This window comes from Lupinus angustifolius, chromosome LG12, assembly GCF_001865875.1.
Source record: "Lupinus angustifolius cultivar Tanjil chromosome LG12, LupAngTanjil_v1.0, whole genome shotgun sequence".
NCBI lineage: Eukaryota > Viridiplantae > Streptophyta > Magnoliopsida > Fabales > Fabaceae > Lupinus > Lupinus angustifolius.
The window spans coordinates 9574772-9597584 of NC_032020.1; the positions used below are offsets into that span (position 1 = coordinate 9574772).

Genomic DNA, 22813 nt, shown 5'->3' on the forward strand with positions numbered 1-22813 from the left:
GATCTAAGAACTTTTAAGTTTAAGTCATTATTTGATAGAACTTTGCCAAGTGCAAGAAGGTGATTGGTAAGGTGCGTGAATCTCTTTTGTAGATCAAGAATCTTCTCTCCAGGCTTCATGCGAAACATTTCGTATTCCTGAGAAAGAGTGTTGAGTCTTGATCTTTTTACTTCATCTGTTCCTTCGTGTGTGGTCTCTAGAGTATCCCACATTTCTTTTGCGGATTTACAATTTGATACTCTAAAGAATTCATCAATACCAAGAGCGGAGGTGAGAATGTTCTTTGCCTTTAAATCATATTGAACCTTTTTTTTGTCTACATCGTTCCATGATGATTTTGGTTTTGTTTCCCTTATACTGTTGATAACAGTGAAGGGTATGTATGGTCCTTCTTCAATTGCGTTCCATATGTCTAAGTCTTGAGACTTAATGAAGATCCTCATTCTAATTTTCCAGAAATCATAATTTCTCCAACAAAGCTTGGAGGGCGGTTGATGTTGGACCCTTCTCCTATGAATGATCTTGAGGCCATCTTGATGTAGGATTGGATTTGAGAGTATCTTACTCAAATATAGCTCTGGTGCCAATTGTAAGAACATGATTGCAACTAAGAGGGAGTGAATTAGTTAACTTAAAATTGTAGTAACTTTTTCTGCAAAATGTAAGAGTTAATGTGCAGCGGATAATATTGCAGAAAATAAACAAGTATAAAGTAAAGAGGAGAGGAGAGGGAAAAGAGAGTACACAAGTATTTTATATTGGTTCACCTTCTTGTTTACCGAAGGCTATGTCCAGTACTCTTACAGCACAAGAGATCTTCCACTAAATATTAAGAGTTGTAATACCTTACACACTCACTAATATTTATACATTGGAAAACACTTTTCCAAGTCACTCTATCCCCTTTATACATTGAAAGAAAGATTGTTTGCAATGAATGAAGAATTACAACAATGGCTTTGGATTGCCTTTAAAAGTATGAATAGTAATAATGCTCAATATTATATCACTTGCAATCCAATCAACTCTCTTTATATGCTTAGTAATAATGCTCAATATATTTGTGAAAACTTTTGAAGCAATTACTCAGAATAAATTCTCTTTTGAAAGTTTAAGAACTTAGTGCAAAAGTGCAGAAAAACAGTGAGATAATTTTTTAGAGTTGTGTGTTGATGTTGTGAGAGTTAGAGTCTTTATATAGGCTTTCCAAACACCCAAGGCGCCTTTCTGAAAGTGTAGGAGTTGTTTGGAGTGAAGAGATTTTGTTTGGAGTGAAACCATTTCGTTTTGAAATCTCTTTCAACAGTCCTCAGTAATCGATTACTTAAAGTGGGTAATCGATTACCCAAACATACTGTCCACTTAATTTTTAAATTCGAATTTGAGTAATCGATTACTTAAAGTGGGTAATCGGTTACTCAACTTTTGTAAAACTGGTAATGTGTTACTCAAATGTAGTAATGGATTACTTTGAGCAGTTTTAAGTTGGATAACTCTTTTTCTCTCACATGTAACTTGTTACTTGAATGAAGTAACCCGTTACACATCTTTTTCAAAAATTGTTTTAAGTATTTTTAAACTGTTTCATTATTCTTTAAAAATATTTTGAGCATTACTACTTTGCATAAGTAAGAGTTTTAGAATATAAGTACCTATAGAGACTTAATCTAATTATCTTGAAGCTTTAATCTTCGTTGTCTTCATAAGTATTCTTCATTTTCTTCTTTTTGGTGATGTTTGGTATATTCATCAAAACTGTGCCAATGTCAAGAGCGAATATCTTCTTCACACGTAAAGTTAATGCAGGGCATCTCATCAAGAAGCCACAGACCTCAGAAGCCTTGGCCATAGCAATTGGTTGATCCTCAGCAGTAACAAAAGGCAAAATTGGTGCCTCACCCCACCCAGCACAACCATTGCTCAACTCGACTCTAATGGTCACACTCTCTAATTTTTCCAACCTTGATGAAGCAATGGTAAAAGGTGCAATCAAAGGCACATTCAGTGTCCTGTTCTCTGCTTTATGCATATCAACTGTGCCAATGTCAAGAGCAAATATCTTCTTCACACGTAAAGTTAATGCAGGGCATCTCATCAAGAAGCCACAGACCTCAGAAGCCTTGGCCATAGCATTTGGTTGATCCTCAGCAGTAACAAAAGGCAAAATTGGTGCCTCACCCCACCCAACACAACCATTGCTCAACTCGACTCTAATGGTCACACTCTCTAATTTTTCCAACCTTGATGAAGCAATGGTAAAAGGTGCAATCAAAGGCACATTCAGTGTCATGTTCTCTGCTTTATGCATATCAACAGTGAAAGTTTCCATCAAGTTCTTGAACCCAAAGGTGATAGGTGCTGCTGAAGGGGTAGCAGAAGCAATGATTTTGGAAAAAGCACTAGACTTTTTGGAAAAGGAGGTGATAAATGTTATTGAATTGGTGTTCTTTGAGTTGTAGGTGAAAAGGGTTGGAGGAGAATATTGGAGAAAATTATGGAATGATGTTGACTTCAAATTCAACATAATTGATTCCATTTGTTGTAGTTTTGTGTGTGTGTGTGTAGCTTATAGTTTGAGATATGTTTGAATTTATGAGTAAGATTAGTTGATGTTCCTACCCGGCGATCCAAAGGCCCACATGCTTGGTCGCCGAGGTAGATCTCGCGTGATTGGCCCACAAGAGTTGACCTTGGCAACACCTCCTGGCATGCCATCTGTACCTCACCAACCCACCTGCCAACACGGCAGGCAGACTGCAAAACGACTACCAAACCGGCCACAGGCTAAAAGACAAGGTAGCGCAGAGTACGGTCCTGGAAGACCGCCTGACACGGAAAAAGCATCCCCCGACAATACTCTTGGTCGGCTACGTACTACACTACCTGCTAAAAGCCCAAAGTCAACTCTCCCCCTATAAATAGAAGTCTCTACCAACAGGAAGTATTCATATCTCTCTACACTTTAAGCATTACCTACTCTAATGCTCTCTCTCCTCATATTCTGATATTCTCATATACTTCTCACCCAAGTTCATATACTGACTTGATCGTCGAAAAACCTTTTCAGGTACATCCACCGGCGGGTCCAACTCTTCTACATCATCCTCCTACACTGACGTTCTTCCTCATCTTCATCCCCTGCAACCGATCAACTACCGTTCCATACCTTTGTGTTCTAGGAAAGAACATTGGTGCCGTCTGTGGGGACTCACACCATGGTGACTACCAGAAACTGAGCTCTATCTACTAGCCAAGTTGACCCTGCCCCAAATACCCTTCCCCCACCAAGACAATCATCTCATCGAGCCAGTCGAAGTCATCATACCACACCAGAACAACAACCAACCACCCAACACCTCATCCAGATGCTGGAACGCCAAGAGCGGCTCATCCAGCAACAAGCCGACATAATACAAGAACTTCGCCAATCTAAGATAAACCCTGGCGATCACTCGGAGCGCCCTATTCACGAAAGTAACCGTGAAGAGTCAGCGAGCGAATCCCACCTACTATCCAAACCAATCCCGCACCACTCCTGCGGTACTAGACATCCCTTTACACCTACCATTATGGCCTACCCATTACCCTCACACTTCACCTGCCCCACAAATATGGACCAGTACGATGGTACGGCGGACCCTCAGGATCACCTTGACGCTTCCGAGGCTTCCATGTTATTTCACGGGGTGGCCGACCCAATCATGTGCAGAGCCTTCCCCCTGACTCTTAAAAAGGCGGCTCTCCAATGGTTCACTCGTTTGGCTCCAAACATCATCAGCGCATGGGAAACTCTAGCTTTAGCCTTCAACACAAGATTCACGGCGAGCAAAAAGCAACCCAGGTCATCGTACACGCTGTCTGGCATTCGCCAAGGACCTCATGAATCCATCCGGGCGTATCTAGATCGGTTTAATACCGAGGCCATGAAGGTACATACTTTGAGCCCTGAGGTCGTAGTGCACGTCCTCATTGTGGGACTTCAAGAAGGTCTCTTCCGCACAGAGTTAGCCAAGTACACCGATCTTATGATGGAAGACCTCCGCTTCAAGGTCCAGCAATTCATCAATTTAGAAGAAACCCACCATATCCACACCCACACCGAGCCCCAAATACATCACCCATCACGGGAAGCCAAACGGCCAAGACTCCACGACCACCCCCACGACCTACCCTCCCTACCTAAAAAGGCCAAATACTCCACATATACCCCTCTGAACGCGAGCCGCTCAAGAATTCTACAGGAGGTCCTCTCCACCCACCTCGTCCAACTTCCCCGCCCACGCCCTACCAAGTCAGACCCACAAGACCGATCCAAATACTGTGTCTATCACAGTATGTTTGGCCACCTGACCAATGACTGCACACAACTTCACGACACCATCGAGGATCTCATCCAGACCGGTCATTTACAGCGGTTCATCGTGGGCTTGGAACAACGTCGGCGATCGCCACAACATTGTCGACCCGAGTCTTCAAAAAGGCGGTCCCCTCCTCAATTTCAGCAACGGCGCCCTACCCCACGGCCTCAAGCGGATAGGCACCGTGCAGACAACCGAAGGCCGATGAGCCCAGTTGATATTAACACTATTTCAGGAGGCTTTGTCGCCGGAGGCACCTCCAAGGCCGCCCAGAAGAAGTATATGCAGGAGGTAATGCATGTCGCCGCCAGGAGCTCCCAGCAGAGCCAGAGCTACAGATCAGCGCCCCCTATTACATTCGACGACCGTGATTATGAAGGTGTCGTTCGAGGGCACGATGACCCCCTCGTTATCACTGCCAAGCTCAATAACAAGAAGGTTAGTCGGCTATTCATTGATCAGGGTAGCTCAGCCGACCTTATCTTCCAGGACTTGTTTGAGAATATGGAACTCCATGACCGCGATCTCCTGCCATATGATGGGCAATGGGTCAAATTTTCCGGTCAAGGAATCACCCCCAGGGGGTACGTGGAGATTTGGCTAACGATCGGCGACCACCCTTTGAGTAGGACGGTTTAGACAAAGTTCTTGGTAGTCCAGTGCGATTCAGAGTACAACGCCATTATTGGCCGACCAACTTTGAACAGGCTTGAAACAATCGTCTTTACGCCCCATCTATGCATGAAGTTCCTCTCAATCAGCCTCCAAGTTTGCACAGTGAAAAGGGATCAACACTCAGCTCGCAGTTGCCACCAGATGAGCCTCTGCCCCCACTTCAGCAAACAGCACGCACCCCCTACAAAAGACCTCGGGGCGTGCATATGGTAGAACTGGATGTTCGGGTGGACGAAGGGGACTTTCGACCACAGCCAGAGGGGGAAAAAACAACTTTGCAGTTGGGTCAATCCCCAGGACAGGTGGTCTATCTTGGCAGCACCCTTCGGCCAGGTCAAAGGTTGAAGCTGGAGGCATCTTTGAAGGCGAACAGGGACCTCTTCGCCTGGTCAGCAACACACATGCCTGGTATAGATCCTTCATTTGTCTGCCACCCGCTAACAATAAAACAAGGTGCTAAGCCGGTGGCACAGAGAAGGCGAAAAATGGGAACTGGCAGGACCAAGGAGGTCGCCTTGAAGGTTGCCGAGTTGTTAGAGGCGGGTTTCGTCTGCGAGATCACCTACACCACTTGGTTGGTGAATGTTGTGTTAGTAAAGAAGCCTTCTGGGAAGTGGCAGATGTGCATAGAATATACGGATCTCAATAAGGTATGCCCTAAAAGCCCTTATCCTCTTCCCAATATTGACCATTTGGTGGATAACTCTTCAGGCTACCAGTACCTATCCTTCATGGACGCTTATTCTGGGTACAATCAGATTCCGATGTACCCTCCCGACCAGGAGAAAACAACGTTCATCATTGATCAAACCGCCTACTGCTACACCGTCATGCCTTTTGGGTTGAAAAATGCATGGGCGACTTACCAGAGAATGATGAGCAAGGTGTTTGCTAGGCAGATTGGAGAACACATAGAAGTTTACATGGATGATATGATCGCCAAAAGCCTCCCCGACGAAGATCATATATCCATTCTGGAAAATATTTTTCAACAACTCTGCAAGTACAACATGAGGCTCAATCCAGAAAAATGTACATTCGGAGTGAAAGCTGGCAAGTTCCTCGGTTTTCTTTTGACTAGTCGAGGGATTGAGGCGAACCCATCCAAGTGTCAGGCAATCATCGACATGAGGAGCCCCCGCACAGTCAAAGAAGTTCAACAGTTGAAAAGGCGACTAGCTGCATTGTCTAGGTTTCTCCCATCCGCCGCCAAACACTCACTTCCCTTATTCCAGTTGTTGAAGAAGAGCAAGAGGTTTGAATGGTCTGACAATTGTGAAGCGGCGCTCAACATTTTCAAACAATATTTGGCCGCCCCCTATTCTCTCCAATCTAGTGCCTAATGAGGTTCTATATGTGTATCTGGCCGTGTCCGATGAAGCGGTCGCAGCCGTGTTGGTCCGAGAAACGGCAGAAGGACAAAATCCCGTCTATTTTACAAGCAAAGCCCTGCAAGGCCCAGAATTGAGGTATCAGAAGCTGGAAAATGTGGCTTATGCATTGTTGATAGCCACACGGAGGTTGCGCCAATACTTCCAATCTCATTCAACTATTGTCAGAACCAACCAGCCAATCAGGCAAATATTACATAAACCAGAGTTGGCTGGCCGGATGATCACATGGTCAATAGAACTCTCACAATTTGACATTCGTTTCGAACCTCGCACGACCATCAAGAGCCAGGTCCTGTCTGATTTTGTAGCCGAGCTGACCGCACCAGAGGGCGATTGGGAGCAAGTGTGGACTATCTTTATCGACGGGTCTTCTAATCAAAGGGGCAGCGGAGCTGGAATTCTGCTAGAGGATGGACAAGGAGTAACCATCGAACATTCCATCACCTTCACATTTCCAACCTCCAATAACCAAGCAGAATATGAGGCTTGCATCGTCGGGTTACAACTAGAAAAAGAGGTGGGCGCCCATAAGGTATTGATTTGCAGTGATTCCCAATTAGTTGTTTCCCAAATTACAGGTGCATACCAGACCAAGGATACCCTCCTTGAGAAATATCTGCTCAAAGTAAAAGAACTCATGGCCGACTTCGATGAAACAACCATTCAGCATGTGCCCCGTGAAAGCAATGCTCGGGCAGATATCTTGTCCAAACTCGCCAATACCAAATGCATCGGAAACAATCGGTCCGTTGTCCAGGGCACAGTCTACCACCCAAGTGTCATGGCAGTGGAACAAGTGGAGATCCCAGACAACTGGACGGGCCCATTCATCTGATACATCCTCCATGGTAACCTGCCCTCTGATTTAAAAGAGAAGCAACGATTCCTCAGATGTTGCTCCTAGTACCCTCTGGTCCAGGGACACTATATCGGCGGGGATTCACCGCCCCTTGCTTAAATGTCTTGGTCCAGAGCGGGCAGATTATGTCCTTAGAGAAATCCATGAAGGAAGTTGTGGGCATCACTTGGGCGCCACTTCACTCGCCAAGAAGGTGTTACGTGCTAGATACTATTGGCCCACAGTGGAAAAGGACGCCGTAGACCTTACTCGAAAATGCACTCGTTGCCAACTTTTCGCTGACTTCCATAAAGCCCCGCCAGAGGAATTAACCACAACACAAGCGCCTTGGCCTTTCTGCATATGGGGTATGGACATCTTGGGACCGTTCCCTCAAGCAACGGAGCAATTGAAATTTTTGATAGTCGCCATAGATTATTTCACCAAGTGGATAGAGGCAGAAGCATTGGCCACCATCACCTCAGCGAATATCCAAAAATTCACTTGGCGAAACATAATCACTCGTTTCGGTATCCCATCCGCCATAGTAATTCTTAACGGCACTCAGTTTGCTGATCGAAGGTTCCAATAATTGTTGTCGGGCCTCCGCATTAAACAGCACTTCACTTCAGTGGAGCATCCACAAACTAATGGGCAGGCCGAGACAGCAAACAAGGTCATCTTAAAAGGTATAAAGAAGAGGTTGGATGAATCAAAAGGAAATTGGCCAGACCAACTCCATCACGTACTATGGGCGTACCGGACCACTCCCCATTCTACGACCGGTGAGCCACCATTCAACTTAACATACGACGTGGAGGCCATGATCCCAGTCGAGATAGGAAAACCTACCTGGCGAACACTTTAGTTCAACGAGGGTGGCAATCAATCTCTCATAAGAAACAACCTTGACGAAGTGGAAGAGATCTGGGAAAGGGCTCATTTGAGGGAAGAAATCATCAAAAAGAAAACCGTAGCGAAGTTTAACTCTTCGGTCGTCCCCCGCCAGTTTGATGAAGGAACTCTAGTATTAAGGAGAACATATATAGGACAGGTAAAGGGCAAGCTGGGACCTAACTGGGAAGGACCTTACCGTATAACCAGCAAGATCGACAAATGGGCTTACAAACTTCAGGATTTGGCAGGGAAAGACATCCCAAGGACTTGGAACGCCGCCAACCTCCAATTATTTTATGCCTAACCGACAACCCCATACGCGGTTGGTCGTCCTTTTGTAATCTTTTTCAAATATATATGATAAACGAGGTATTATACTTTGTGTTGTTTTGAAGGATTACTTCTTACTCGTGGTTTTCGCCCCCTTGCCTGGTGCACTCACTCGCCCAAAGCAAGGATTACTTCCTACTTGCGGATTTCACATTCACCCAAGGGGTCGGTCTTCGCCCCCCTTTCCTGATGCAATCACTCGCCCGAAGCAAGGATTACTTCCTACTCGCGGATTTCACATTCACCCAAGGGGCCGGTTTTCACCCCCCTTGTCTAGTGCAATCACCCGCCCAAGGCGAGGATCATTTCCCACTCGTGGCTTTCACATTCACCTAAGGGGCCGGTTTTCGCCCCCCCCCTTGCCTGGTGACATCACCCGCCCGAGGCGAGGATCACTTCCCACTCGCGGATTTCACATTCACCCAAGGGGCCAGTTTTCACCCCCTTGCCTGGTGCAATCACCCGCCCAAGGCGAGGATCATTTCCCACTCGTGGTTTTCACATTCACCCAAGGGTCCGGTTTTCGTCCCCCTTGCCTGGTGTCATCACCCGCCCGAGGCGAGGATCACTCCCCACTCGTGGTTTTTTACATTCACCCAAGAGGCCAGTTTTCGCCCCCCTTGCCTGGTACACTCACCCGCCCGAATTAATTCCATCAAACATTCAAAGGTGTTTAACGTAAATCGTTTGGCAATTGTACAAAGTCATTTCGTAATACAGAATTTAAACAAAAGGCAAATCACCAAAGCTGTCCATTCAAGAGGAACTATTACAAGATACTAAAAAAGAAAAGATTACATATTCTCCCCATCTTGACCAGGAAAAGGCAACGAAGCTGGATCACCGTTTTCATCAGCTGCTAGTAGGCGCCCATCTTCCACATAGGCACCCAACTGCATCCAAGTCCAATCAGTGCTTGGAAAAGCCAGCGAAAGTTGGGCCTGGGTACTCTCCCACGCCTCTACAACGACTTTGCCCACAAGCTACACTACCTGCCAAAAGCCCAAAGTCAACTCTCCCCCTATAAATAGAAGTCTCTACCAACATGAAGTATTCCTATCTCTCTACACTTTAAGCATTATCTACTCTATTGCTCTCTCTCCTCATATTCTGATATTCCCATATACTTCTCACCCAAGTTTATATACTGACTTGATCGTCGGAGAACCTTTTTAGGTACCTCCATCGGCGGGTCCAGCTCTTCTACATCATCCTGCTACACTGACGTTCTTCTTCCTCTTCATCCTCTGCAACCGATCAACTACCGTTCCATACTTTTGTGTTCTAGAAAAGAACAGTTGATGATTGGATAGTGAATGTGAATGAGAATTGTGATGAAGTATATGCTAAGAAAAAAAATACTTGGTGCAATTGTTTCTTGATGGACCCAAAGAAAAAGTTTGGTGAGCATTTTATATTAAACTGTGACAAAGATGCTTCAATGTTCAAACCAATTATGTTGTCTCTTCTTTCTCTTTTGTCCTTAATGCATATCATTAATGAAACGTGAATAATAATGATTCATTCATTGTCCTTAATAAGAATTTTAAGGGCATATGCTTTCTACATCCTTAATAATCTCACTGAACGATTCTCCACAACCAATAATTGGTTCATTAACTCTTCAAACTTCTAATTATATATTAGTTTAGGTGACTAAGCAGTGTGAAACAAAAATTATAGATTATAGGTATTATAATGTCATCCACAACGTGTCTCTTTACAATGCCAAAGGGACAAATGAACACAATGTACCTGAAACAGAACATAGGTCTTCTTGCCCTCTAACATTTTTTTCTTCCTTTCCAGAAAATACCTTCGGTACATATGAAACAAAAAATTATGCAAATATAGTGTATAAGTTTTATATACTTTTATTATATCATTCACTACTAATGTTTTATTATTATTGTTTTTTCGAAAAAGTAATATAAAATAAATAGTAGATAATATCTCTATATAATTCTTTATAGTAACATTTGCATGGATACTAAGCTTATGTATATTTCATATGAGTCTGATATCTTTTGACCGAATACGGACCGTAAAAAAATTCAAAATAATAGAGCAAATGTATTTGGATCATAAAGTTCATAAATGAAGCGGCTTTTATTTATGCAATAATTGAAGCTGTTAAGTGTTAAATAGTGATATTCAGCTTCACATGTTAAACAGGAAAGAATATTCTAACTTGGTTACCTGTTGTTTTATAAAGAAAGGTGATTTTTTTCTCCTAATGATGAAGACCCAATTCACATCTTTATGTATATCAAAGATAAAACTACTTCGCTTGATTAATTTTTTTGGATAAACATTAGAGATACAAATCTTATAGAACAAAAGCTTCTTAGTTGATTGAATAATTTATTAATCTATGGTAGAAAGTGTTGATGTAACACATAGTAATTAGTAAATTTCCACGACCAGTAACTTTAGAGTAACTTAATCTTACAATCATTTTTTCCCTCAATTATTGCTGTGTATATACCAAGTGCTTGAATTTACAAATCACAATGCATTGCCCAATCACCAAGGTTCCATCATTAATTGACAAATATTGGATATACAATAAGGTTTGAAGGCTAAAGTTTTTCTTTTGTTAATTGGCCTAGAAACCAATAGGATACCAATGACTGATTATGAAGACTCTTATATGGATACTAGTGTTACAAGCATACCATTCTACCTGACATGGATTGCATGAAAATCCATAGAATTGCATGCCAAAATAGCAGACTCTAAAGTAAGTAATATATATATATTACTTACTTTAGAGTGGTAGTGGGGATGAAAGGTTACCCTCAAATTAAATTCAAGGCATTCCTTACTTCAGTATTGAGCATAGAATCCCCCATGCATATATGTAAGAATATAAAAAAGGTTTATTAAATGGTAGCACAACAACAAAATATAGGAAGGAAACTATGGCACACAATACATCATATGATTTTAATGATGAAATTACCACACAGACAAACATTTTTCCACATAGAAAGCCAATACATGAAGTTCTTGGAGGAGGAAAAGGTACCAATAATAATTTCACCTTTGTCATCTTCTCTGACATTTTGTTTCTTGAATGCATGTTGGACAATGGGTTATGGATATATAGCCCCATAAACAAAAATACTAGGAAACAATAAATAAAAAAAGAACAGATTCTATATTTGACAGCAAAAAATTTCAAATCTATACCTCTTTCCTTTCTTATATAATATATAGTAACACTTTCATTGGTAAATATTGCTTAGTAGATTTTCACTTGTGTTTGCTAGCAAACAGATAATGAGAGGGTTACTAATGGAAAAGTCATTAACTATCTTGTCTTTATTTCTTAACATTAATGAAATAGTGTAGCTTCAATGAAGTTTTTGAGAATCCATGAATTGATTAAGATAATTTGGTTACAAAAATTGCAGTGGCAGATGTGTTATTATGGAGGGACAGAAATGTGTCAGCTGTCCTTTTATTTGGGATGACAGCAATATGGTTTCTATTTGAGGTTGCTGAATATAGTTTTGTGACCCTTCTATGTCACATTTCCATAACCACAATGCTTGTACTCTACATATGGTCCAAGGTTGCAGATATCTTGAAATGGTACCTGTTTTGTTTGACATCAAACTTATATTTATGAATGAAAGTCTTCTAGAGATCATAGTTGGGTAGTTCCGTCCTCCTTTAACCTATTTACCGTATACTAGATTCCGGGTTTGTCATAGAAGAAGTTTTATAATAAAAGTATAAAAGGTAATAAAGTATAGATGTGTCATTATGATTCGATGTCACATCGCAATTGCGGCGGCCACCATAATCACAATATTGTGGTACAACCCATACTCTAATATATCTAAAACTATATATGACTAAGAAGTAGTGAAGAATTGGATCCTTGTTTCCTTAACTGCATTCTCTTTGCATATCTTCAGGAATGGTCCCCAGATCATTGAAACACTTTTACAAGATTCTTACTTCCAAGATCTTGCTTCCATCTTCCACAGAAGATTTAACCACTTATCAAGAGTTCTCCATTACATTTCATGTGGAACAGACCTACCACAGTTTTTTCTGGTATCAAATATTATTAGTTGCCCTTCATTAAACTTTAGTTCTCAAATCTCACCAATAAATTAACCCTAAAATCTCATTTCTAATAAAACTTTCAGATCATTGTTTCCCTCTATATAATGTCAGTGATTGGAAGCTACTTCAGCTTTATAAATCTGCTATATATTGGTAAGAAATTCAGTACCTTAATGTTACTCTTCGTCTATGATTTCATTTGATACACTAAGAATAAACCCACTAATTAAGTTGCTTTCTTTCTTGTTGATGGTTCATTGAAAAGGTTTTCTATGCATTCAAACACTACCAATTGTGTATGATCGATATGAGGAAGAAATTAACAATGTGGTTGGACATATCATACTAGACCTCAGAAAAATATATAGAAGGTTCGAGAAGGGATATCTTAAAAAAATTCCCAGAGGAGCAGTGAAGAAAAAGATCTCATAAATTATTAATTTTGAAATTGATTCACTTCTCTTACCAAATATATCACACGTAAATTGGATAAAATATGTCATTATCTATGTAAATTGTAAATGTTTTATAGCTCTGTGCTCATATAATAGTGTTGTAGTACATATATAGTTGTTATGACAATTATACACGTATTGAATGTAATATTGTACCATTTTAAAAAAAATGATGTATCAAATTGTGATTTTAAGCAATGCATTTAGGGATGGCAAAAAAATTCGATCTGTGGCTACTCGTGGATTCGCAACGGGTATCCACAATAATAGCTTATAGGCGGGAGCGGGTTTTGTGATACCCGTCCTGCGGGTACTTGCAAATTAATATATTTAGTTTTTTTTTAAATTTTTTTATATATATTTATTATTATTTTAAGATTATATATCATATACTTTATTATTATTTCATAATAAATTACACATATTTAACTATGACATAAATTTATCATATAAATATTATATTATTCATGTAACAATTATTTTTACATATTCATTATTACAAATTATATAAATATATAATTAACATTAAAATCTCGTTGGGTACCGGCAAATATCCACTACACACATGAGTATCTGCAAATATCCACTACACACATGGATATCTACAAATATCCACTACACCCACAAATATTATAAGTTTGGGTATGGAAAGCACTACCCGAGCCCCGTTGCCATCCCTAAATGCATAAAGAAGTCATTTTCTTTAACTTAAATTTGTTTGTTACTTTTAGGGACTACAAAAGATTACTATCTTATGCATGGTAAGAGAAGTCAAACAACTTCTTACTTCAAATTTCAAGCTAATCAGAGTTTTTATTATCTTTTACTTTTAAATTTTTTATTTTATCCACGTGTTAATATATGATTAGCTTGAGATACAGAATGAGATATCGTTTGGGACAGATGATTACCATCCAGTTACAATAATCCACTTTGTATAACTACAAATAGGGCTGAGTAGGACCTGACCCTAACCACTCACCCGATATGATCCAATCATACGAATAAGGTTGGGACTCATTGAGCTTATGGTCGAGTTCAAGTTCAAAAATTAGACTATGTCAATATTCAGGACCGGGTAGAGAACAAACATAACCCGACCTGATCCATTCCATGGTCACTCACTCATCATATTTTTATGTGTTTCTATTTAAATTTGTACAAAATAATGACACATTTTTTGTCGAAAGTATAAGTGATTCTCTAAAAAATTTCATCATAAATACATGAGTAATAATATATATACATATATCATTTTATATGTCAAATTATATTATTCATAATACTAAATAATATTAAGAAAACTTTATCCAAAATAAGTATGCATTATATTTAATTGAGTCTGGGTCAGATCTAAGTTCAAAAAATGACTCGAACAATATTTAGGGTCGAATAAGGGTGAAACCTTAACCATTCCAAATCCAACCCATACTTATCTCTAACGACAAGGTTCAATCAATTCAAACATTCAAGGAGTGGGGTTCAAACCTTAGGCCAGCACCTACAAAAAATAATTCCTCCAAATAATAAGTAATTATTTATATTTAGTATATCAATTGCCTACTCACTTTAATAGATTAAAATTTAAAAGTATAATGCACTTTAGAATAAATCAATAAATATATATATATATAGTCTCTATGTGCTTACTATAGAGATAAAGGTCTTGCGAATCAATTAAGGAATAATATATAAAGATTAGAAAATAGTATATAGTTAATACATTAGATATTAAAAAACTATAGTCTTAAATGAAAACAAGAAAAATAAAATTCATCTTTTAATTCCTTCACTAGTTAACATTTGCCCAAAAATAATTATGCTTTGGAGGAACTTTTTCCTGTAGGACCACAACCGTTTTGAATTTTTTTACTACGAACAACCAAACCTTGTTGCCTTCAATGTTCCAAATTTCACTTAGAATAATGACACTTGAATAGAATAACAAACTCAATCATCTAATAATCTAGTATTTGGGTAAGACTTTCCTAATGTGCTTAGGTCATAATAATTTGTGTATTTCATTGAGAGTTGCTACATATAGGTTGAGTTAGGATACTCTTCAAGTGCAACCAAAACAAGAGAAAAATGTAATATGATTGAACATTTTTATCCTTAAGTTATAACGAAATGACATTTTTACCCCTATGTAGAAAAATGATCACTTATCTCTCCATTAATGGAGAGGATCATAACTCATATAGGTTAGATAAATGTACATTACTGAATATTGATAGGTGAGTGAACCACCAAAAAAGAAATGACTCTCATCGAGTCAATGTCAATAGAATGAAAGTCACTACAGACATCAACCCTTAAAGGGGACGACAATGTTAGGATTCAAACATTAAGTAGAATAACAAAATCAATATAATACTTAAGTTATGATACTCTTTCATCTAATAAACTAGTCTTCTGATTCAATTCTCCACATCTACTTTTAAGTTGTAAGAATTTCCAATTGCACAAAGGTGTCACCCTTAATAATTTTCATTTTTATAGCTTCAAGTTTTGTCCTTTTTTTGTCTCATAGCTGATACAAACATTTGGGTCTGTTAGGCAAATAATATCTAATAATGAATATACTAAAATATTTGCCACTTCCTCATGTCAATAAGTGTTTGTCTTTGTCACTCTTTATTAGCTTATTCACGCATAACATTTGAGACCTGAAAATGCAAATTTTGAACTTGAAATTGACCAATAGACGCATAAGATTTGTCTATCCAAGGTTCAACCTGCTACCAAAATTGGTAAGAAAAATATTAGGCACAAATTATATCTAGAGAAAATAATGGATGCTCCTAATCCTCTAAATGAGCATAATAACGTAATCATATAAAAAAATCCGTAAAGTAAGGTTGTTATCATTTAAGGAGTAAAACTCACAAGAATTGAATCATAATTGTAAAGTAGCACTACTATTGGAAGCATGAACAAATACGAATAATATAAAGACAGAAATTTAATCGATAGTCAAGATGGCCGAGTTGGTCTAAGGCGCCAGTTTCAGGTACTGGTCCGAAAGGGCATGGGTTCAAATCCCATTCTTGACAACAACAAATGTTTTTATCATTTTCAATTTTGTAACACCAGGAACAAATGAGCCATGGTTTGATGGTTAGAGGCTTGGAGCTTGATAAAGTTATCAATGAATTATAGAAGGGACAAAAAAAATAGACCAGATAATTATATCTTTCCATATGTCACATTAAACATATATAATATAAACTCAAGTGTTGTGTTAACAAGATCATAAAACTGCCATTTAGCTTTCATAATCTGCATAATTTGATGTTTTGCACGACTTAGATAAGGAATGCCTTATGTTGTGAGGAATTCAACTCTTCTTCAGTAATGAAATATAAGCAGAAAGAGAAAAATAACTTAAAATTATAGTCGTTAAATATTTATTTGTATCACATGTTACAATCTTTATCCATGAATACTCCGATACTAAAGAGGAACTGCATTCGCTTGAAACCTTTTCCTTTAATTCTTTTTACATCCTATCAAAAAATTGGGTCCAACTTCCCCATAGATAACCTAAGTTATCCTTTTTGCTACCATTTTGTTGGGAATCATGGGAAAGAGGGTAAGGAATTAATTTCAACAAATTTCTGACTTATAAAGAATAATAAGAATTCGCTTCCACCATGCCATTCCTGACCCAACCCACTTAATATTTACATTTTAATTAATTTATAAATATTATATATACGGCACTCATCATACAAAAAGAATAATTTAAATGAAAATACACCTCATCAAATGAGCCTAACCCTGCATTGGACGTTTCCCTTTGGGATCTATTATTTCTATAGTATTAGTAGCTGAGTTTGTTTCTGTTGCAGTAGTGGTACAAGTGGTACAATTGTTGCTTGAGTTGGAAGTATGCGAATCAGAGATATCGGCTGTAGAAGACATCGCAGAATGTCTGCGAGGTCTTCTATATCTGGAACCAGGTGTCCCTGGCCTCATCGGTTCATCCATGTGGCCACGTTTCCTAGACAACGTCATCACTACACGCCGCATATTCGGACGTAGCTGTGGATCGCCTTGAGTGCATAGCAGACCCAGCTGAATGCACATAGCTACTTGTTCAGGTTCCATTGAAGATGTTAATGTGGAATCTACAATGTCTAAGCTCTTTCCTTTCTTGTACTGCTTGTATGCCTATAATCACAAGAAACTAGAATTGAATCTTAAAGCTTTCATAATTCTTGAATATAAAAGTGGGTTATGAATCTAAATTTATATACAAATATTACCATATTTTTTAAATTTTCTTGTATGATTATTTGAGTGAATGAACCATTTTTTTATTAGAAGTAATAAAACTTAAGGTAGCTTGACTTAGTTCTAAGGGCAATTTGATTTGTAAGCATGAGATAATGATCCACTTCTGAATATTGTGGGGCAGAGGTTGGTTTTAATTTTGTCAAAGTGAATCAAACATGTTTTGGGCTTATCAATCAATCATTGTCAATTTATTTTTTCCATTTATAAAAATTGAATTATTTAATACATTAAAAAAAATCTACTTTCCATGCCAAACTTTTGATTTCAATTATTTGAATAATTGTGTGAAAAGACACTTGTTAAGAACACCTATTAATTAATTGAACAGGAAAATATCCCAACAAATATCAAAATGTCAACAAAAACCAAATACTTTTTCATTAAAAAATAATAAATGGGTGGCAGCAAATATTAGCCTACGTAGCCTAAAGTCAAAAACATAAAATATCAATATTAAATTCTTACCCAATCAAGGAGACTCTGAGCATCCACATCTAAGTTAAATGCAGAATTTCTTTGGCCAGTTATCAACTCCAACACCAAAACCCCATAGCTAAACACATCTGCCTTCACAGACAGATTCCCATGCATCACATACTCCGGAGCCATATATCCACTGCGTAATATAAACTCTCAACTATTTTTACTATTTCGTCTAAATTTTAAGACATACTAATATAATTATGACTAGAAGATCGAGATCAATATTATGGTCAATTTGGTTTTTCACTCTAGACATTTGAAGTTAATTTTATCCCAAATTAACCGATGTTTTACAAACTTAAAAACCAAATTGACATTTTTATATTCTCATGGACCAAGTCGATCTATATAGCCGATTTCAAATAGCAAAATGAAGTTTTAAATTGGATAAGTAAGAGAGTGGAAGGGGTTGAATTACTTGGTTCCAGCTACACGTGTATTGACTTGACTTTGATCTTCAGGGAAGAGACGAGCCATGCCAAAGTCAGCAATTTTTGGTGACCATTTATCATCAAGTAAAATGTTACTTGCCTTTATGTCACGATGTATTATGCAATTATGTGAGTCTTCATGAAGATAAAGCAACCCTTTTGCCACCCCTTTGATTATTGCAAATCTACGTTTCCAATCAAGCTCATCTCTCCTTTGGGATTCTACAACAATTTTAAGTTAATCCTATAATTAATGTGTTACACATTTTTATGAACAACAATTATAAAATGCTAATTAGTAATAGCAACATTGTGATCCAATAACTTATAGATGTAGATGCATATAGCATAGTTAGATGGTGGAAAAAATTTAGATATGTAAAATGATTTGTGTATATTGTATTGTTCTTCTATTAATTCTATTATTTTGTTGATAATGATGATAGTATCATTTTTCTATCTTACTTCATTTTATTTTTTGGGTACTAATGTGTTCCTTCACTCTTTGGGTAAGGACTAATCTATTTCAGGTGTATCATTATTATTTTCAATAAATATTGCTCTCAGCCCTTACCTTTTTTCTTTATGGGGATCCAACCTGATCTTACCCAACTATACCAATCCACGATAACAAATAAATATAGAAAATAATTTATGTTTGGGAAGTTTCCATCATCCATCCTAGGGAAGGTATCTAATCGATCCAAATCCAATTATAAAATAAATTATATCATAAGGTCTTAAATGCAGTTTCTTTCCGTACATAAGAAAATATTTTAAGATTAGAAGAAAGGTAAAGATGGATGGCTATCTGTCAAAGACTATAATAAAGTCCAACACAGAATTCTGCATTAAAAAACTGCTAAAGGTAGAGAGGAGGAAGCTTTAGAAAAAGGTTGTTGGATGACTTGGACCATCTAAGATTTCACACAAGGAAATGGGACAAGGAAAATAAGCATTTTATGTTACTTTTTCACAAAACTTTTATATGTATAAATTCGTGATTTATGTCTATTGTTTGGTTAATGAGATAATGACCTCTTTTTATGGAGTTCACTTCCCATTAACCAACCAATAGACATGATCAATCATATATTTATACATCATTAACCAAAAATGGTATGAAGACTTGAGAAAATCATAACTAAGAAGAAAATGGAAACATTGTTGTCTCACAATTGTGTCATTACATATTTTATTGTATTTGTTTGGTCAAGAAAATAGAATCTACAATTTTTTTGCCTCTAAAATTCAATAACTTCATATTTTTTGATGAATCAAATGCAATGGTATGAAATGATACATATTACGGGACGGATGAGGATCACATGTCTTCAATTGTATTTTATTCTCTGTCTCAAGCTAATCATATATTAACACGTGGATAAAATAAAAAATTTAAAAACAAAAAGTAATAAAATGAAACACTCTGATTAATTTGGGACATGGATTGAGACACCATTTGGGACAGATGATCTCCATCCATTATGGGACAACATATGTTACCAAGAAAAATCCATATTCCTCATTAAGTGAAACTAATAAAGTTTTGATAGGCAAAAAAGAGTTATGCTAGATACTTATCTTAATTGAGACACTATTAAATTTGGACAAAATTCCTTCCTAGAAATGATTATCATCAATTCAAGTACTAGCAGGCCAAAACTTTGATAGGGATCATTTTAGTTAGGTGCATTGGTTAGTTATCAAATGTGTGTCCAAAAGTGAAGAAAGCCTTTACACTAGCTAAGTTGTATGAATTAGGCGATCCTCAGAGTAGTACCATGAGCCTTACCACTAGATCCGCAGAAAACCAAAGTTAAACCAAATATTTGCTCCATTACAAACCCATAAAAACTATCGACAACCAATTTCGTTTTCCGGAAAGAGAGGACGTGGTGAATGAAGGAACAAAAAGAATGATGGAAGACAAAAATGAAGGTAAGGAGTTTGGTACGCGTTGGATTTCAGTCATTGCTATCATGAGAATGGCTAGTTCCAGGACTATGAGAGTAATAGGATTCTATAAGATGATGCTGGGAATAGAATGGCCAGTGACATGTGTTCACATCAATTGGAATTTGACAAATTGATGAAGTTTTATGTGATAGGAAAGAGACATGTTCTGAGGGGTACATCCTATGAAACTTAGATCGAGTTGATTGTCCTCTCTCTAAAGACATTTTGTGTCACTTTTATGGCTTTGTTTCCAAGCATCCAATGCTTGGAATCCAAGATACCAAGACTTTGCTTGCCTATAAAAGGACACATATAGAGAGCTTCAAAATCATCTTCACAACACACAACATCTCTTTCATTTACACATATATTGTGAGTGCATTCTTGGTGAGAATTCTTGTTCCATTTGAGAGAGTATTTGTGAGAAAAATATTGTCATTTGTCCTCATCATTATAAGAGGATTTCTTGTACTCTTCTTTTTTACATAGTGGAATTTTGCTCTTGATCGCCCGTGGTTTTTTTCCTCTCACACTGAGGAGTTTTTCCACGTTAAATCTTGTGTGTTATTTTCTTTATCCTTTACTTGCTTCTCTTTTGTTCTCAATTGATTCAATCCTGTGCTTCCGCATTGTGCTCTATCCTCAACATCAGCAATTTAACTAAAAGAGAAGAAATGCTGAGAGTACTGAAATTTTATCTGAGGGCTCAAGATAGAACCAAACAACTTGCTAACAAACAAAATGTTGATAGGCACTTTCAAGTTGGTGATTTAGTTAATGCCAAGCTTCATTCGTACCGGAAAATCTGTCGCATCCCTACAGCTGAGAGTTCTATGACCCTTAAATGTGTTTCCACCTTCTAAATCCTTCAAGTCAAGGATTTGGTTAAGGGAGGGATAATGACAGGGATCATTTTAGTTAGTTACATTCGTTAGGTATCGGCTATCTATCCAGCTGTATTGTTGACAGCTGTGAAGTTATAACTGTCAACAGCTCGTCCCTCGTACCAGCTTTATTAATGGTCTTCCCCCACCTGAGTTTGATAGCTACTCGTTCGGTTGTAATCTGCAATACTCTCTAATCTCTCATATTCTCTTGTTCTTGTTCAATAAGATAATTTGGGATCCTTTCTTCCATAGGAACACTTTTTTCTTATCTTTGTAATTCTTCAAATTCATCCTAATTCCTAGAATTCTGTTTTCGATTAAAAGCATAACAATCTTTTATTTAAATTCTGCACTTAACAACAAATAAAAAGCATGTTTTGACAACAATCCTAACTACTAGAAAATGTGAATGGCTTTCATTCATGTGTGATTTTATTGAAAACAATAATGATTGTCACAGATGCACTTACTGAATAGAAGCTTGTCAAGACTCTCATGAGGCACATACTCATAAACAAGTAGCTTTTCTATGCCATGGACACAATAACCCAACAAATTCACCACATTCCTGTGCTGCACACGAGCCAACAACCTTGCCTCATTCAAGAACTCTTTCTTCCCTTGATTTGAAGTCTGTGACAACTTCTTCACTGCAATTTCTCTCCCATCATTCAGCTTCCCCTGCAAACAAAAAAGGGTCCAAACCCCAAAAAAAAAGTGAAAAACAACAACAATAACAGCAGAAACACAAATTAGAACTACTTAGGTATTAGGTATTTGGTATTTGGTTTACCACATAAAACAACATATAATAGAACCATTTTTATATTTGTTGACCTAGCTGCATAATAGGAAAACAAATATCAGAAAAGTTATGGAACTCTAGGAATTAAAAGTACTTTTTTCAATCCTACCATTGATTTGGGAATGAGTAATCAAATTATAGGCATTAAAAGTGCTTTTCTTTAATCCAACCATTGATTTGGGAAAGTGAAGATAACTATCAAAATTCCAAAATTCTCATTTCTAGGAAGTATGTATCAATACCAATTTAAAAGTTCTCAGTTTTTTTCTCTGCCACTTTTTCTAGCAACTAAACACAAAACAAGTAACAAAATTGATCAATAATTGTACCTTGTAGACAGGTCCAAAACCTCCTTCACCTAGCTTATGAGTAGCATTGAAATTCTTGGTTGCAACAACTAAGGTTTCATAAGCAAAGATTTTTTGTTCCTGTGAAGCCATTCTCTGTAACTCAGCTTCATTGTTTTGCCCTGATAAAACACAATAGTGCAGAAACATATGAGAACAACACAGCCCTTCTATAATCAGAAAACTCATACCAAGAAAATAATTCATATAAAACAAAACTTTTATATAAAAATATTGAAATCTGGGTTTTGTTGGAATACCACTAGTGGAACCAAATTTGAAGTGTTTGACAAGACTATGAAGAAAACTAAGGGATTTGTCCATGTAGGTGTTTATGCTTCCAAAGACAAGACATGAAACAGGAAGGAGCAAAGTTGTGATCTTTTATGTGAACAGAAATTGGGTTTATGAGGAAAAGAATGGTGAAGAGAAGAAATGAATATGAATAAGGAAATTGAGTTGAAATTGTTGTTTTGTTAAGAGAGAACACAATAGAAGTAAGATAGATATCTGAGGTAAAATAGAAGACAAGAGAAGCCTGTTGTTCTTGTTGACCCAGGATACATGCT

The 22813-nt window shown here is 37.7% G+C and overlaps 4 protein-coding genes and 1 non-coding gene across 5 annotated transcripts; 4 read left to right on the forward strand and 1 right to left on the reverse strand.

Annotated features, from left to right (window-relative positions):
* Positions 2610–4997, forward strand: LOC109361867. The gene is made up of 2 exons (XM_019607399.1): positions 2610–2899; positions 3251–4997. The coding sequence occupies exons 1-2, from the start codon at positions 2610–2612 to the stop codon at positions 4995–4997; spliced, it is 2037 nt and encodes a 678-aa protein (XP_019462944.1).
* LOC109361868 lies at positions 5096–8466 on the forward strand. The gene is made up of 4 exons (XM_019607400.1): positions 5096–6308; positions 6370–7223; positions 7300–7847; positions 8166–8466. The coding sequence occupies exons 1-4, from the start codon at positions 5096–5098 to the stop codon at positions 8464–8466; spliced, it is 2916 nt and encodes a 971-aa protein (XP_019462945.1).
* On the forward strand, positions 11417–13047 carry LOC109362920 (reticulon-like protein B9). Its single transcript, XM_019609012.1, has 5 exons — positions 11417–11519; positions 11912–12092; positions 12422–12563; positions 12659–12728; positions 12841–13047. Exons 1-5 carry the CDS (start codon positions 11417–11419, stop codon positions 13005–13007), a joined length of 663 nt encoding a protein of 220 aa, XP_019464557.1. The 3' UTR covers positions 13008–13047.
* Positions 16006–16086, forward strand: TRNAL-CAG. The gene has a single exon. It is a non-coding gene; the product is annotated as a tRNA-Leu (tRNA).
* Positions 16629–22794, reverse strand: LOC109362919 (putative serine/threonine-protein kinase). Its single transcript, XM_019609011.1, has 6 exons — positions 22505–22794; positions 22227–22366; positions 21563–21773; positions 18234–18468; positions 17798–17948; positions 16629–17206 (listed from the first exon to the last, which is right to left on the reverse strand). Exons 1-6 carry the CDS (start codon positions 22566–22568, stop codon positions 16808–16810), a joined length of 1200 nt encoding a protein of 399 aa, XP_019464556.1. The 5' UTR covers positions 22569–22794; the 3' UTR covers positions 16629–16807.

Coding starts and splice junctions, on each gene's coding strand:
- LOC109361867 (XM_019607399.1), top strand. CDS start 2,610: ATGTTCCTACCCGGCGATCCAAAGGCCCACATGCTTGGTCGCCGAGGT. Junction 2,900..3,250: donor CTACCTGCTAAAAGCCCAAA/GTCAACTCTCCC, acceptor TCTATCTACTAG/CCAAGTTGACCCTGCCCCAA.
- LOC109361868 (XM_019607400.1), top strand. CDS start 5,096: ATGCATGAAGTTCCTCTCAATCAGCCTCCAAGTTTGCACAGTGAAAAG. Junction 6,309..6,369: donor GTTTGAATGGTCTGACAATT/GTGAAGCGGCGC, acceptor TCTCCAATCTAG/TGCCTAATGAGGTTCTATAT. Junction 7,848..8,165: donor ACTCAGTTTGCTGATCGAAG/GTTCCAATAATT, acceptor ATCTCTCATAAG/AAACAACCTTGACGAAGTGG.
- LOC109362920 (XM_019609012.1), top strand. CDS start 11,417: ATGGCACACAATACATCATATGATTTTAATGATGAAATTACCACACAG. Junction 11,520..11,911: donor AGTTCTTGGAGGAGGAAAAG/GTACCAATAATA, acceptor CAAAAATTGCAG/TGGCAGATGTGTTATTATGG. Junction 12,093..12,421: donor GTTGCAGATATCTTGAAATG/GTACCTGTTTTG, acceptor GCATATCTTCAG/GAATGGTCCCCAGATCATTG.
- LOC109362919 (XM_019609011.1), bottom strand. CDS start 22,568: ATGGACAAATCCCTTAGTTTTCTTCATAGTCTTGTCAAACACTTCAAA. Junction 22,367..22,504: donor CAAATTTGGTTCCACTAGTG/GTATTCCAACAA, acceptor GTGTTTTATCAG/GGCAAAACAATGAAGCTGAG. Junction 18,469..21,562: donor TCTTGACAAGCTTCTATTCA/GTAAGTGCATCT, acceptor AAATTGTTGTAG/AATCCCAAAGGAGAGATGAG.